This window comes from Haemorhous mexicanus, chromosome 3 (assembly GCF_027477595.1).
Source record: "Haemorhous mexicanus isolate bHaeMex1 chromosome 3, bHaeMex1.pri, whole genome shotgun sequence".
Taxonomy (NCBI): domain Eukaryota; kingdom Metazoa; phylum Chordata; class Aves; order Passeriformes; family Fringillidae; genus Haemorhous; species Haemorhous mexicanus.
Window position 1 is genome coordinate 73,761,363 of NC_082343.1, and position 16,757 is coordinate 73,778,119.

At 37.7% G+C, this 16,757-nt stretch overlaps 1 protein-coding gene across 2 annotated transcripts in view; it reads left to right on the top strand.

Moving 5' to 3' along the window:
• PREP (prolyl endopeptidase) overlaps positions 1-16,757 on the top strand; it is an 86,507-nt gene that overhangs the window by 6,353 nt on the left and 63,397 nt on the right. The window contains exons 4-7 of one of the 2 annotated variants that reach the window (XM_059842374.1): positions 2,684-2,814; positions 6,319-6,528; positions 7,758-7,879; positions 16,416-16,521. In XM_059842374.1, the coding sequence (XP_059698357.1) occupies positions 2,684-2,814; positions 6,319-6,528; positions 7,758-7,879; positions 16,416-16,521 (569 nt within the window). The remainder of the gene's footprint in view (positions 1-2,683; positions 2,815-6,318; positions 6,529-7,757; positions 7,880-16,415; positions 16,522-16,757) is intronic. The other variant, XM_059842375.1, reaches the window with a different exon arrangement.

The following is a 16,757-nucleotide window of genomic DNA, read 5'->3' on the forward strand; positions in this document are numbered from 1 at the left end:
ATTTTTTTATAGTTGCAAAGTAAGGAAACTAAGCCAATGTTAACATGTGTGGTTGGATGATGCAGAGCACAAGGTGCTTCACTCTCTCCAGTTCCCAGTCATATTACCTTCTTTTATTGTCTTTTATAAGAAGAATTTGTCAGTTTATCAGAGCTCAGATGATTTTGTAGAATGATTATTGTAAAAGTAAAGCTTTGAGGAGTTCCTTTCAGAAGGGCTTGGTCACTGTCGGTATAGTTAAAGGCATGTTGTCTGAAAACAGCATAAGCCCATCATGTGTGTTCTGTTCCACATATTTGCTAGAACCCCTGCTCTTACACTGGTCATTCTTTGAGCAGCTGGTAGGCTTTTTTTGTTTAGTCATAGCCAGTGAAAAGCAGTAGGAATTCCCTTGTTGGAAACTGTTCCTGTAGCTGCAGGGTATATGGGAAAAATCATTTGGAGGACTTAAAGCAACTGATGGGAAAAAATCTGTTTTCTTAGAAAAAAAGAAATCCTGGTATATTCCAGTGCCTAACCTACTCATATCCCTGTTTTAATTCTGTGGCTAGGTGAAGAAATGGTGTTTCTGTGTCTTACCCAAGATCTGGAGACTGCAGCTGCTACTGAATTTAATGTGACTTCTTTTAGAAACATTATCAAGCTTCTAGAGAAAGGGAGTAAAGGGACTTAACTACATCTAAAGATTGTTTTAGCAGTTGAAAAAGAGGTAGTGCAAACAACCAGCCACTCTTAACCATGGGAAACACAGATAATCTTTTTCGATATTTTCAATTTGTTTTATCCTTGTTGAGTGGGCACCCAGGTATGTCATATATGTGTTCACCATAATCCACAGATAATGAGAAAGAGAGGATATCTTGTTGCCTTAAGATTTCTACCCAGATATTGAGAGGGATTTGTTTTAGTGATCTGTGCTGTGAGGAAGGCACTGATACTTACTACTAAGGGAAGGAAACTCTGTACTGCGTGGGGTTTGTTGAAGGTATATGGTGGGGAGTGAACCCAAGCTGTTGGTGGATTTAATGTGAATTTTAATTGTCATGGATGTGGCACAACACGTCAGTGCATAGAAGTGTGAGGTTTAAGCCCAGAAGCAGTGAAGCTGTTAAGGACAGTGCTGCATCTGGGGAAGTATGCCTTATTGAGTGAGTCAGGCAAAGCTTGTTAGTTTGTATGTGATGCTCATGCAGATGTAGCAGGTGACCAGGTCTGGTCAGTGACTGCTCTGGATTCTCTGATCCATTCTCCTTGTGCAGTGCAAACATGTCTGGATGTTGTTACCTTCAGTGCTATTAAGGCTTAATGTTGCAGAAGGGCTGGCAGTGATAAATACAGTCTCTGCTAACAGATAAAAATTCTTAATTTAATGCAGCTGACTGTCCTCTAGGAAGAACATTTGTGCCAGGAGCTTGATGTGCTCGTAATTCATGACACTTTACTTTGACTTTAATAGATGTCTTTTTAGTCTTTCTGAGTGATACTCTATTTCTTGGCATGTGCTCGATTTAAATTGGAGCAGTTTGAATACAATACAAATATAATAGAAAAGCCTTATGTTGTGGTGTTTGAGGTGATCAAGAGGCCTCTACCAAGTTAAATAACAGTCAGTAAGGTGTGGGGTAAGGAACTATTCTATTTGAAGAATTTTCTGAACTTTTTATGACACTTAGAAATCTTTAAATTTAACTACTCTCGTTTTCTGATGAAGAATAGCTTCTGAAGCACAGTGTCTGAGGAGTTGTCCTGTAGAGTCTGCAGAAAGGAAGGGTGCCCAGGGAGGTGCTGTGTCTGTCTCATTGCTTGACCTTTGCTTCCCACCTTGTTGCCTAGCATTGCAGAAATGAAATTGGCAAAAAAATGGCTGATCAAATAGAAAATTACTTCTCTTTTTCTTCTGTTTCTTTTAATCTTTCAGTTTTTCACTTGCTGAAAATTACTGTTATTACTTGAACGTATTACTAGCTGATATTGTTAACCAAGCCCTTGTGAGTATATTTTCCCCTTCTGGCTTTACCAAGTTCCAGTGTTTGTACCCAAGTACTTGTCAGTCTTAGGGAATATAGGAACTCAGATTTGAATGTTGCTCTGTGAATTCCCCTGTTCCCCCAGGCGAAGCTGGTTTTTTAAGTCGTGTTGTATAGTAAAGTACTATGAAAATGGGTGTTAATTTCTCTGAGCTCTTAGGATGTGAAGAGTATCACTCACTAAAGACAGCTCTGTAATTGTCTGTTCCTACAGCTTTTTCAAACACACATTTGTAAGGACATTGAAACAGTTTTGGTTCTATTTGATTTGAACATAAGTCTGTCACCTAGCATGGATTGAAAGCAGCTGTGTGAATGACAAAGCTGAGAACATAAGTGATGGGAACCTGTGCCAGTGCTTGTAATGGAGAAATGCTGCAGCTGCCAGAGTTATTTAACATAGACAGTTATGTGGCGTTTATAGTATACTTAGAATTCTTTGGAAGGCACTGTGGCACATGCAACTTTTATTTTTAAAGGATATTTTGGATCCATCCTAGCCCTGACTCCTACTCTGCTGTGAAACCTGTGTTTCCCTAACCTGTTCATCTGTCTTTTATTCACTTCATGACAACTTCATACAAGTTTTTTTGTGCTTGCCTAACTGAAAATCAGAGTTCTTCCTACTTAATTTTTCTGTCTTTCGTGCTTTTTAGGTATTTTCACTTCTACAATACTGGGCTCCAGAATCAGCGAGTTTTATATGTACAAGATTCCTTGGATGCTGATGCCAAAGTTTTTCTTGATCCAAATAAGCTTTCTGATGATGGCACTGTGGCCTTACGAGGTTAGTGAGACAGCAATTCCTGCTGAGTAAGTCTTAGTCTTTAGAAGAAGCTGAAAATTTAATTTAAGTGATTACAATAGCCCTATGTGGATTTATAAGGTGTTTCAGAAGAACATTTCTAAACCTACATTGTATCCACAATTAACTTGGTTCAGTTTCTCAATGCTTTTTTTCACAACTCTGTAACAGGTTTCCAATGAAATATGAGCAGCTTTTTAGGCTGTCCATAGCAAGAAAAAAAAGTTTGTTTTTATATTGATTAGTTCTCTTGAAATTGTATTTTGCAGCTTTAACACAAGCCAACAAGTTAATGCTATGCTATGCTCCTTCACAGTCTCTTACTTTAACTTCTATGATCACAAAACTGTTTGTGTTCACTAGGGCTGTAACTTCTCTTTGCTGTCAATTTTCACACTCCCTACTTGCTCATTTTTAGAAGCAGACTCTTGGACCTAAAAGTCTTCTAAGTCTGTTCAAGGACAGTTAATAAAATCAGCCATCGGAATTAGTGAATGTTTCTCCAAAAGTGACCTAGCTGAAAAGAATCAATATGGCTTTTTTGTGGTGAACTCCTGCCTTAATCTGTGTATATTGCATTCATATAATCTCTAGAATTTTCTAGAGATTCTTCTAGTATTTCTAGAAGTTCTTATGGTGTAGTTTTCTTCCAAATGCACTTAGAAAATCAACAGCTGTGTAACAAAAGGGAAAACTCCCGGTGCTGATTAATAATTGATTTAAGGGCAGGGAAAGGAAGAACAGATGGGCTGTCAAGTAAAGCCCTGTCAGGGACTGTGCTAGGATTTGCAGTGTTCATATGCTGAACATACTAGAAAAAGGAGTGAGCAGTGAGGTAGCAGAGTTTGGTGACAGTACAAAGTTACTCCTGGTTGAAGAATGACTGAAGAGTTGCAGGAAGACCTTAATAATAATTTAAGTGGGCAGTAAATTAGCAGACAAAAGTCTTTGTGCATATAAATTAAGTGATGCACAGGGGACAAGCAATTCTAACCTCATTTATGGAGGAATGGATGGAGTGAACTCTTGAGTTCATGATGACCTCTTGGGAACAATGCTTGAAGTGTAACACATAATTCCATGAAAATGTCAACTTGGTTCTTGGTAGAAGCCAAACAAGTACATCAAATACCAATTTATTCATCTGGAAGAAATTTCTCCCTGGAAGCATTAAAGAAAAACTCAGTGTGGCACTTAGTGCTGAGATTTAGTTGACAAGGTGATGATCAGTGAAATTGAATTCTTGGAGGTCTTTTCCAACCTTCATGATTCTGTGATTCTACGAAATGAAGAACAAAACAAGGACACACCATTACATTAGCAACCCAGGAGTTTATACTGTACCATTGAACACTAAACCAAGTCCCAGTCTCCTCAGCTCAAAAGGGGCTCTGAAATACAGGTTGGAGGAGGGCAATAGGAGCAATCAGAGGAAAACCTGAGTGTGCCTGGATTAATCAGCTTGGAAAAGGGACAGTTTAGCAAGGATGTTAGAGGTCTGCAGAATAATTTGTGGCATGCAATAGGATGGAGAGACAGAATAAGGGTTGATTAGTCATTTTTCTATTACAAGAATGAGGGAATATCAAATGAAAGCAGTGGGAGTCAGGTACCAAGCAAACAGAAGAAGGGGATGGTTTGTACTGCAAGAAGTAGATCTGTAGAACCCCTTACCAATGGATGGTGGTAGTGGAAAAAAGCGAGCTGGACATAATCAAGGAGAAGGGAAACATTCAGGAGTATTAGCCAACAACTGCATGGAAAAGGAGCCTGCTAAAGTAAATATGGTTGGAGGCAATAAGAATATTTGAGGGAAATATTATGTGTGTTTGCATTGTTCTTGCATTTATTCCTGTGTTTTGTTCTTGTGCTTGCATTGCGCAGTATCAGCACAGGCTGGGGAATGAAGAGATTGAGAGCATCCTTGCTAAAAAGGAGTTGGGGGTTCTGGTGGATGAGAGGCTGGACATGAGCAAGCAATATGAGCTTGCAGCCCAGATTAAATGGGTTGCTTTGGATGCAACCCATTTAATCCTGGGTTGCATCCAAAGCAGCGTGGTCAGCAGGGCAAGGGATAGGATTCTGCCCCTCCACTGGGCTCCTGTGAGACTCTGCCTGGAGCACTGTGTCTAAATCTAGGCCCCCATTCTAGGAAAGACATGGACCTGTTGGAGAGAGTCCAGAAGAGGGCCATGAAAAGATTAGAGGGCTGAAACACCTCACCTATGATGAAGGGCTGAGAGAGTTGAGATTATTCAGCCTGGAAAAGAGAAAGCTGTGGGATGACCCTGTAGTCACTTTCCTGTACCTCAAGGGGGCCTACAAGAAAGCTGGAGAGGGACTTCTTACAAGGGCATGTAGTGATAGGACAAGGGAGAATGGTTTTAAACTGAAAGAGAATAGGTTTAGATGAGATATTATGAAAAAAATATTTACTGTGAAGGTGGTGAGGCGCTGAAACAGGTTGCCCAGAGAAGTTGTGGATGTCCCATACCTGAAAGTGTTCAAGGCCAGGTTAGACAGAGCTTTGTTTTGTAGGAGGTGTCTCTGTCTACAGCAGGAGGGTAGGAGCTAGATGATTTTTAAGATCCCTTCCAACCAAGCCATTCCATGATTATGTGGTTGTTCTTACTTGTGTAGGTATCACATTGTGGTTACTCCTGAGGACAACTAGATGGAATTGTGTTCTGAATCAGAATTGCCACTCTTACATTCTTATGGGAGAGAATATATAGGTGTGGCACAGTGGTGCCTCTCAAAACTGTCTTGTCTGGGAAATGCAATTTTTTCTTAGGTTGTTTTTTGGTAGATACTTTCAGGTCTGTACAGCCCTGTAGTAATTCAGTCTCTTTGCTTGACTTGATTTGCAAGCATGAATTTGATCTTCATCAACTAAAATGGAAGCTCTTATTGTCTTATTGTCTTATCACTGTTTGGATAAAGTGAAATATATATCACAGGTCTTAGCTGAGAATACTGGTAATTAACCATTTGCATGCTAGTGGCAAAGTTTCCCGGTTACTTCAGTTTTCAGGGTTTTAAAGGATCTAGTTTTCAATGACTCCATTTTTTAAGTGGTATTTACACTATTTTAGATACCCAGCTTGCATCTTTGTTAGCTTCTTTGGTACTGTTTCTCTCTTAAAATTTCACTCAAGTTCTCTACCTGTTTTCATTTTCTAGCTCTTCCTGCCAAGCTCAGGGCAGACAGTAGAAGAAATATGATTCAAACCATAATTGGTTTGGCATAAGTTGTGTTACTGAATATGGATACACTTTCTGAGTATCTGTGCCTAAACTTGGATCTGTGAATTAGTTGAGAAGTCCACAGAGACTGGAAAAGTGGTGTGACTCCTAAGTGATAGCAGATGTAGTATCTTGCAGTGGTTTTAGAAAATAAACCTTCTCTTAGTGTTTGGGGAACAGTTTCTTTAAGTAGTATCCCAGTTTCATCTCTCTTCATGTTGTTTGCTTCTGATTTCCTAGGTTATGCATTCAGTGAAGACGGTGAATACTTTGCATATGGCCTGAGTTCTAGTGGCTCTGATTGGATTACTATCAAGTTTATGAAAGTAGAAGGTCCTGAGGATCTCCCAGATACACTGGAGAGAGTTAAATTCAGTTGCATGGCATGGACCCATGATGGAAAAGGCATGTTCTATAACTGCTACCCAAAACAAGATGGGAAAAGTGATGGTAGGTATAACTATTCTGATTGCATGCTATGTGGAAGCAAAATCACTTTTGCAGTTAAAATTGGTGCAACAATTAGCTCTACAAATCTATATTTAAATAAGTGGCTGTATTGGTTGTGCAATTAGAAATCAAATTATGTCTTGTATTGCCAAAGCCTATGTTCAGTTAGTGCGAGTCATTTGTTGTCTGCCTGCCCCTCTTTTTCTCAAAGTGTGCTGCTCCCTTTCTTTTTCTCTGGGATGATGTACTTAGGTTCCATATTGTTGGTGGTGTTGACTAGAATTTGATGCCTGGTGGAAACTTCCTTAGATCTTTCCCCTAATGCATTTGTATGGGCATAAATAAACTGCTTTGGGAGATTGACCTGCTTAATAGCAATGTGAGGCATAAGGTTTTTGTTGTTCAACCAAATTCATGTGTGGTTCACAGCAAAGCAAAACAAAATGTTTAAGCTAGCAAAATTCAAGGGGCACCGCACAAAGCGGAATAAATTGCGGAGGAGCATCAATGGGGAAGGAATATAGCAGCTTTTATTATAAGGCAGGGCTGCTGAAAAGTTTCTTCTGGAGATGTGTTCTTCATTAAACTGGAGAGAATTTTGCCTCTGTATTTGCTGTTGAAGGCTATAATTTTGCCAGACTGGCAAGACAGATACCAACCTTGTTTTGTTGAGGGTTTTTTTTTACCTTCTGTTTGTAGTTCAAAAGCTGAAGTGTTGGAAAATGTTGCAAGAATGAAATTTAAAAAAAATTAAATCAAGTGGCACCTCATACAGTGCTTTAAAATACATCACTTTTATATTTTAAGCAAATGGAAGTATGAAGGTTTCTGGGAATGTAATTAGCAGAAAATCTCCCCTTAATTGCACTGGGTGAAATGGAAATGAAAATGTCATTAGAGAGTGGCAGGGATTCTTGGTTTTCTTCGCTTTGCTTGCTTTTATTTCTAGAAAGCAGAGCTTGAAATGATACCTACTTCACATGTGAACATTTATTATCAACAATAAAATGAAAGGGTTACTTTTGAAACATGTTTTCAGCATGAAGTTTTATCTTGTTTAGTAGGGCAGTGTTTGTTTGAAGGGGAATGGTTGTAGCTTGGAACCATTCCTAGTTCTCTCTTCTGAATTTCTCTTTCATATACAAAGGGACACACAAGTTTCTAAGGGTTTCATGAGATTGTTGCATTTCTTTGAGAACTTACTGGTTTAAATATCTGCTTTTCACTAGGCACTGAGACCTCCACTAATCTGCATCAAAAGCTGTATTATCACATATTAGGAACTAACCAGTCAGAAGATATCCTATGTGCTGAATTTCCTGATGAACCAAAATGGATGGGTGGAGCTGAGGTATGGTAAATGTCCTGCACCTTACCATTATCATGTTCTGTTTTTCAGATTCTAACAACTGATAGTGGATATTTATTTAAAAACAGTTTGTTAAAAGAACACTTTATTAGTGTTGTAGAGTTGACAATTGAACTAAGAATCATTGATTAAAAAATCCTGAAAATAAGACTGCCTAATTTGCTTTAAATCACTACTCCAGCCTGCAATGACACAATCATATACCCTTTTTCTTCACTGAGGTCATTCTGCCTGATACACATTCCAAGACAGAGAAGATCATTTGATGGACAATGTGTCACTGTTCTTGTTTCTTGTTGGTCAGTGTTTATCCTCAGCTTGTACTTCCTGCACAAAAAGCTTATTCTAATATCCAGTGTCTGGATATTCCTTGCCATATATTTATTTGGTTATAAGTAATTTTGCAATGTCTTCCCTGAAAAATAAATATATCTGTTCTGCTTAATTGAGGAATGGAGATATACAGGTCAAAATCTGTTCATACTCTATGAGTATAATTGAGAACTCTTAAGTTTCCCTACAAGTTTTATCAGCACACATATGTTAGAGACTGTGTTATTGGAAGTGGAATTGATTTCCTAAGCTTCTTTTGTTGAACTACTGCTATATAGTGCAAAATCCCAGCAAACCTTTTGCAATTATAATGTGTTTTATTCCCCATATTAGATTTAGCAATGTGTAGTTGAGTGCACTTTTTTGAAGTGCTGCTGGAATGCAGTGATAGTCATTCTATTTATCAGGGAACTGGCATTTTCCCTGTGGATGAATACTTGTAATAATCTGTACTCTCCTGCCTACTATGTTTGATGAGTACATTTTGTTTCTATATTGGTCTCTTTTTTGTCTGATGCTTTTGATGAATATGAAGTGGTTTTAGCCTAGTTTGGAGTACTCAGTTCCTGCAAATACTTTTCTCTGCAAGAATCTCTTTTAAAAAATTTTGTGTCACTTTTCAACACATTAACCCATGGAAATGTTAGGACTGTCTTTACTGTAGGCTGACAGAAAACAAAGGTACTTTTAATGGTCAGGAGAAAAATATTCTGCAGTGAAAAAAAAACCAAACAACAAAACCCAAACCAAAACAGTGCAGTTGCAAAACGTGGTTTCATCCTTGTGCAATGGGTCAAAAATCTTCTTTTCAGGCCATTCCAACAAGTTTTCCAGTCAGTTCTTCTAAGAAAGTGGACGACCACAAAGTAGTAGGGAAAAAATTAAAATATCATTAGTCAAAAGCAAATGATATGACAGTCAGGTGCTGTCCTGACTATACTTTGTTGTTTCTAAGATGCTGCTATAGGTTTCAAAATACAGCTTTTCACAGCGTAGCATATTATAAAATGCAGGCTTTCATATGATTCTGTCAGATAAATAAAAAATATTATTATTTTACCAGCTTTGCTAGTCCTGATTACTAGAGACATTATGTTTTTACATAAGTTTCCTTGAAAACAGTTGTTTTGTAGTACCAAATCTTTCTTTATGGTGGGGGGGGGGGGTGTTGAACTTTCATACCTAGATTTGAACAGAATTTCCTTGACCTTGGTCTTGCAACCAAGGTCAAGGAAGAGAAATACCTCACTTGCAAGTTAAAAGCACCTGACAAGGAGATCCTTCAGAGATTGCAAAACTAATAATGTTGCCATGATACATCAGAAAAAATAATCTCAGGTGCACTCTAGGGAGTCAGAGTGGTGTGTATCCTCAATGGAGATAGGAAACTAGGTCATTCATAAGGACAAAAGAGGGGTGTATAAAATTTTGTCAGCTTAATATATTTTCAAGACAATATGCAAGCAAACAGCTTCAGGGTGCTTTTCCTTATTACACATTCAACACCAACCCCAAGTATGTTTGATTTAAACAAAAATCTGTGGTGCTGAAAATGGTGTTGGCAGAGAAATACAGATGCATTTCCAGCTCTTCACTTGAATGGATTGTTTCTGAGGGAAAAAATCTGGGGTTTTTTAGCCAGATATGTAAGTTTTGAAAAAGAAAATCTTTAAATCTTTTCATTAGTCTAGAAAAAGCTTAAGCATTTCTGGTACAGAAACTAGAATGGTGGGAGAGTTGTGAAGAGCAGGAATAGAATTTAATTGAATAACAGCCCAGCAGAGGGCAGTCTGGTATGAAGATTTTTAAAACCTTGGCAATGTCATAGGTACTCTGGGAAAACAGGAGCTTCCCATGCTTTTCTGTTTAAGTGGCATTTTCTTGCTTCTTCTCCAGACTGACTGAACATATCTCTCTTTCACAGACAGGCTGTTATTCTCAAAGTTAAACAATAAGTTATATAACAGTCTTTCACAGTTGGTAGTGCGAGAAGTCCCTGTGGTACCAGCAGGAAAGTAAACAGAACAGAAAGGAGTGGGTGAGAGGAGCCCTCCTATCCCAATTCTGCCAGCAGTAAAATAAGTGCAATTTTTCATGTTTTCTAACAAACACTGTCTACTGTCTCTGAATTGACAATTATTTTTTTTAATTCTTCATTTTATATTTAGAGCTGTCAGTTAACATCAGTGGTTCTAAACTAGGGAGGCGATCTTGCACATTGAATTCAGAGTAGCAAGGAGCAGGCTGTGCCAGATGTGTGCTGCCTATAGTGGTTTCACTTCAGCAGCATAGAAGCATCCACTGGGGAAGAGTGAGCAGCATGGAGGGCTGAAAACATTGCCAGTTCACTCAAGTGAGACACACTGCTGGGTAAAACAGGGCTGTGGGAATTTTTCTAAAGCCTTACACTGTCTTAGTAAAGGATGAATCTTGAATAGAAGACTAGTATGAATATCTTCCTACAGCCCTGGCAGTAGGCTCAGAGAATTTTACTCGTAGGAAACAGGCAGGTAATCGTGGCTGCACGTGGGACTATGGGAGCTGATAATTTCTTTCATTGCTCAAAAGCAAGCTGAAAGCTGCAGTAAAAACTGTGTGTGATGTTTGTCACCCCAAAAGGCTACTGATTTTGTTCTGTGCTAGGCTTAGGAAAGAGAATGCATGTAAATATGTGTGTGTATATTGCTGTGTTCCTCTTCAGAACAAGGCTGCCTGGTATTCTGTTGGAATTGTAATAGTCATAAGTGCCATGACCTAGGGTCAAAATCCCTGTTCTCTGACGTTGGTGTGGCTCCTTTAACCCCAAAGTTAGCAGAGGCTCAAAATACGGTCAGAATAGAAGTGCTCTGTATACCAGCACATTGTATCTAAAATCCAAGAATAAAAACCCAGCTGGAATAAGAGATTTGAATTAAGGCCCAGAGCAAATTTTCTAACCTGGGGAGTGGGTGGATAGACGACATCAGAATGTTGTTTGCATATAACCATGTCCGCATCCTTCAAAAATTGTCAGTCCTGTGCCTCAGAATGTAGGAAGAAGATTCTGTTGGACCTCATCCTGAAATTTTGCATTCCTGTGATCACCCATCATTAGGGCTTCTGAAATCTGGTTGATTCTGAAACTGGTACTGTGCAAACAGAAAACAAAGCAGTGACTTTACACCCTGAGAGTAGCAGCTTCAGGTGGCTTGGATTGTGCAGAAAGTCCCAAGAGGTTGCTTTGTGAGAGGGAGTTTGTGCCCCAATCCTCAACATCTTAAAAGACTGCGAGAACATAAAATGTGATAGGAGCTATTTGCAAGCTTCAGTGACTTTCTGGCACCACTGCAAAGATAATATCAGAACATAGCTGTATGTTCCCTTCATTAAAAAAACAACAAACCAGTACAATACCCCACAACCCCCATAAAAACCCCACAAAAACCCACAATCCTTTACAAAGGAGTTTCCTATTCTAGGAAAGAAAATACCTTTGAGTTTTCTAATAAATGTGAGATAATAAAAGTGGAATTTGAAAGGCTAGGAGACTACTGTGGGAGTTCGTTGTCATCATGCAGGCAGATCTTTGCAGCACAGGCGCATGTGCACATCTGTGATGGTAGAACACTTGAGGCTGTTCAAACAGTGTAATTGCTCTTTACTTGCCAAATCTTTCAGCAAATTTTACAGTAATTTTTTTCTCTCTGTAGAACCGACGTGCTTTGTGGATTTTTGTGCTTAATATTTTCAGTTGTTCATCTGATAAAAAGCTTAAAAATACTCATAAATAACAAAAGAGGTCATTTCTGCAGCAAGTGAAAGGTTTCTTGCATGTAAATTCTTCTTAGTGGAGGCATATCCAGGGTCAGTAGTGTTATGCAAAAGTCTTTGTGCAGCATATATCTAAAGTTAAGGAAGTAACTGCTGTCATTAATCTGTTTTATTGTGGTGACTGGGTACATTCCTAAATGAGTATTTTTTTAAAAATCTATTCAGTTTCTCTGGGTGGTTTTAAGCTGTTACATCTGCAGCATGTATGAAAATTGTAGCAGTGTTGAAATCCAGCTTATTGATGCAGTGAGTTTTTAGTTCCATGTGTTGCACGGTTGCATCTTTATTGCCACACATCTTTCTTTTTCTGGATGATCTGATCTTTCATGGCTGGATACATTACAGTTAGTAATTTGACCTTTTAGCTGTGCTGGAAAGCTTTGATTCTCTCTGTGATATTTTTGAACTTCGCTTTATTTTTTTTGTATGTGATTCATTTGCTGTGCTTCACTGGAAATGCATTAGATAGCAGTGACAATTGCTCAGTTTCATATGCAAAGGGCACCAGTGCATGAGGAGTGGTAGCTTGTGAAATAACTGCAGATGCAGATCAGGTTGTAGATTACCATAGTGTTAATGCCTGCAGTTAAGAAGAGAGTTTATTTTTTTCTCAACACAGGCATAGGATCTAATAACTGAATTTTATTTATTTTATTTTTTGTACCTTTTACACAGAAACAAATTACGCAGTGTTTAGGTAATTTTTCCACCTTGATAATAAAATAGGGCAAAGGTAGTAAAACTTTTAATTTAATATCTATTAAGGAATGATGTGTATATATAGTTGCCTTAATAGAATACGACATACTCTAAGAGCCCCTATTTGTGAACTGAATATAGAGAGCTCTTCCTTATCCTGAACCTGGTAATTGTGACTGTCCAGGTGGTGTTCACAGAGCTTGCATTAATATTCACTGTTGGTATGCATATGACTTGAAAGTAGAGCACTCTAATATCTCTCATATTGACATTTTAATTCAGTAATATATAAAACCAGGAAGTCTTAAAAACCCAACATCTTTCTCATGTTCATTCTTTTTTGTTGTTGTTTGTTCAATTTTGTATGAGTTTTTGGTCTGAAAGGCTGCTGCTGCTAGACAAAATATTTCACTTTGTTTTTGCTGTGGATCCTCATAACCCTTTGCAGTTCCTTATATGGCTTGTGTAATGAATTAGTTGTATTTTGTAACAAAGACGATTTGAGTGGTTAGAAGATTATTTTTACTGATTAGACTTCATATAATTTTTCTTATTTTGGTGTTCATGGATATATTGAAGTTACAGGTTCTTCTCTTAGTGTTTGCCTTAGCAGTAGTAACTGCTCATCAAAATGGAGAGAACAGGTAGCATTGAAATTGCTAGGCAGAAAAACAGCCCAGAGAAAACACTCCACTACAAACCAGAACTCTGCTATAAAGGAGGATTTAAAGGTTTTGATTCTTGAAAGACTAGATAAAATAGTACTTAGGAGTACAGCTATCTTAGTGATACTGTTGTTTATGTTTGTATGGTGTAATGATGGTCACAACAAATATTTAAGAAATGGTCTAACAAACTCAAAATTGCCAACCAACTGAATGACAGTAGTAGTGAAACTAAAAGCTACATACCAGTATCAATTCTTTGTAATAATCCTTCCTTTACTGGTGCTGAGTTAGGGATTAGTGCTGTGTTATGCCAGTAAAATCATCGTTGTGCTGAAGGTTTTCAAAAGCTCCAGTTAAAAGGTTACAGAATTTCTTCTGTCCTGTTTTGACAGATACTAAATGTTGTTTTAAGAGGTGCAATTGCTTTGTAGCCTGCTTACCTTTTACCAGTGGGTGTTCTTTGAAATGACAGTAATTATTTTAATGAGAGAAATGTGCACTGACTGGCATTCCAGATCTCAGAAATTTTTGAGATGTGTTTCCTTTTCATCTTAAATGTGGGAAATCAGGTCTGACTTTGCAGCTGTCCCCCTTATGCTGAACCAGCCATGAATGAATTCTGAGATTTGTGTGAGGTACTAGACTGAAATTTCAGTTCATAAATTTGTGAGCCAAGAGCAGGGATTGCAGCTCAGCTCATGAAGATGATGTAGCAGTGTAAGAATAATTCAAATGATAGTTGGTAAATCCTATTTCCTTTTGCCATCCCAAAACCCAGACTCTTGTCTGTTTATAGTGTAGGGTCAGTGGCATTTGAGCTGTGATTACACATGCATCAGTGCTGCAATCTGAGCTGCCTTAAGCAATCTCTACCCCTGTTATTCTTGTTTCCTGCTGTTTGGTGCTGTGTGTTAGCTTGGCCATTTGTGCAACTGAACAGTTAACTGATTGAGATACTGATCTGGCAGAAGGGCTTCTTTTATTCTTCTTTGGTTTTTTATTGTAGATTGTTTAAGTATTTTTCCTTTTTCTTTCTCCTTCCCCTCCTGGATTCTTTGTTTTGTTTGTTTGGGTGTTTTGTTCTTCTGGATTCTTTCTTCTTTTTTGGTTCTTGGAGGTTTAAATTTTTTTGTTGTTGTTGAACATGCCATTTTTTCAGTTGGATCAGTTCCCTGAACTGGTGTACTTCACAAATGGTGGATGCTTGTAGTGGTATGACATGTGGAATGAACTTACATGGACACAAGCAATGATAGCAGTAGGAAGAGCGAGAGGTTGAGACTGCATAAGATGATGCTGCTGCCAGGATTGCTCATCAAACTGTAACTTTGCAATGTAGATGTCTAAATCTGCAGTATGGTACTGAACATTTTAGCATGCTGCAGTCAACCATCTTGTCCTGTTTCTGTCAAAATCCTTTGGGTTGTAGAACTCACTGGTATAAGAATAGCTTTAGTGATAGAGACACACTTAATTGGTATCCCACCAGCAAGATGCTTTGGGATTTCTTACTTCAAATTAAACATAAACTGCTATCAAATCTTAACTAGTCCAGCTGGGAATATGGAAGGAAAAATTAGATGTACTCAGATTTGCTGTCATCAGAGATCCTGAATTGCCCTTGCAACAACAGAAATTTGCACATCTCTGTTCTTTCTTGGGTAAAGTTATCAATCTTCTCTTAACTGTTTTACTCACAGAATCAAAGAATAAATGTATGTGGGTTCTGACTGTGACTAAAAGAGTTTCGTGTGTCATATTTTTGAGTATAACTGAAATCTGTATTTTTATATATAACTTAAAACTATTTGCTATGTTTTTCCAGTTGGTGAGGAAGTGAAGGGAACTTGGTGCTTTCACAATTATGAACAGATGTTTAAGGAGCATATTGCATTTTCTTAATTAAAATTTGCACCTGCAGTTATTGCTTACCTAAAACCACTGAAGATGTATCTTTCAAGAAAGATCACCTAATCTTGGTTTCCATTTCTGGATATATTTGTTTCTAGGTGCAGAGTACCCTGTTAAAGATGTCTTTGCTGTTTCATATAATGGAGTTGTGTTTTTTGGCTACAGTAGGAATCTTAGGTGTTCTGTTCTATTTGTCTTGTGAGCTTTTGGCTGTATGGACTTCTTTTGTGGTTTAATTAGATCATAACAAAATGCCCGTAAAAATATGAATTGGGGATTGTTTTTGTTTCAAGGAGTGTTTGGTTTTTGGTTTTTTTTAATTAACTTTCATACACTGAGATTTGTTTCTGTTCTACTCGGTCGCTTTCTTGTGTCCTTAAAATTGTGGATCTGTTGGAATAGCAGGATAATTAGAACTTAATTCTTCTGAAATTTATTTTGCACAACTCATTATACAGATATTTTGCATAACAAATGTTACAAATATAAACTGAAATATATCTAAGAAGTAATTACAATATAAGAATTGTTTTGAAGCTGTGTACAGTGCCAAGTGGAAAATTTCCAGAACCCAGATTGTGGCTGGGTATTTTGTGACTTTAAATTTCCATTAGATATGGCCAGATAAGAATGTGAACAGTAAACAGCCTTCTCGATCAGCTCTGTTAATAAAACATCAAAATTTGGTAATTTTGGAATATGCTCAAAACAGCTCAGTCAGGAGAAGGAGACTTTAAGACTTCTTGTTACTTTCTGCCTTTTCTTGTTGGATTTGCACTTTCAAAAGCTTTGTCAAGAAATGTAGTGTGTTTGCAAAGCCTGAGTAGCAAGAAGGATTAATTGATGACTTTCTGTAGTAGCAGAAAGCTCTTGAAGATGATGCAGCAATTTTTTTCAGAAATTCTGTTATATGTGTACATACATGTGCAAAAACAAACCGAGAAACTTCCATCAGATAATTTATAATGTGGTTGTATATTGTAATGTTCTTTAAACAGCAGCACTAGATTTTTCTGCGTATGTGAATTCACTTTTCAAGTTGGAGTTCTCTTTTTCAGAGGGTGAGTTGTCTTTGATTTTTCTGTTACCTCTTACAGGTGTCGGATGATGGTCGATACGTCTTGCTGTCTATCAGAGAAGGCTGTGATCCAGTGAACAGACTCTGGTACTGTGATCTACAGAAGGAGTCTCAGGGTATATCAGGTATGTGTTGCTTTGTAAGCTTGCTTCCTTTTAAAACAATATAAAATTTGAAATGCCTAATGTTTGAATGAAAATATAGATATATATATTGAAATACATATGTATATTCAAATACATGTATTGCTTAACCACCTTCATGCAGAAATTAGGTAAAATAAGCACTACTAGCATTCCATTTTCTATTATGTATCAGTAGACAAAAAACTCCATTCTTCATTCTGTAGTTTGTTTAAAAG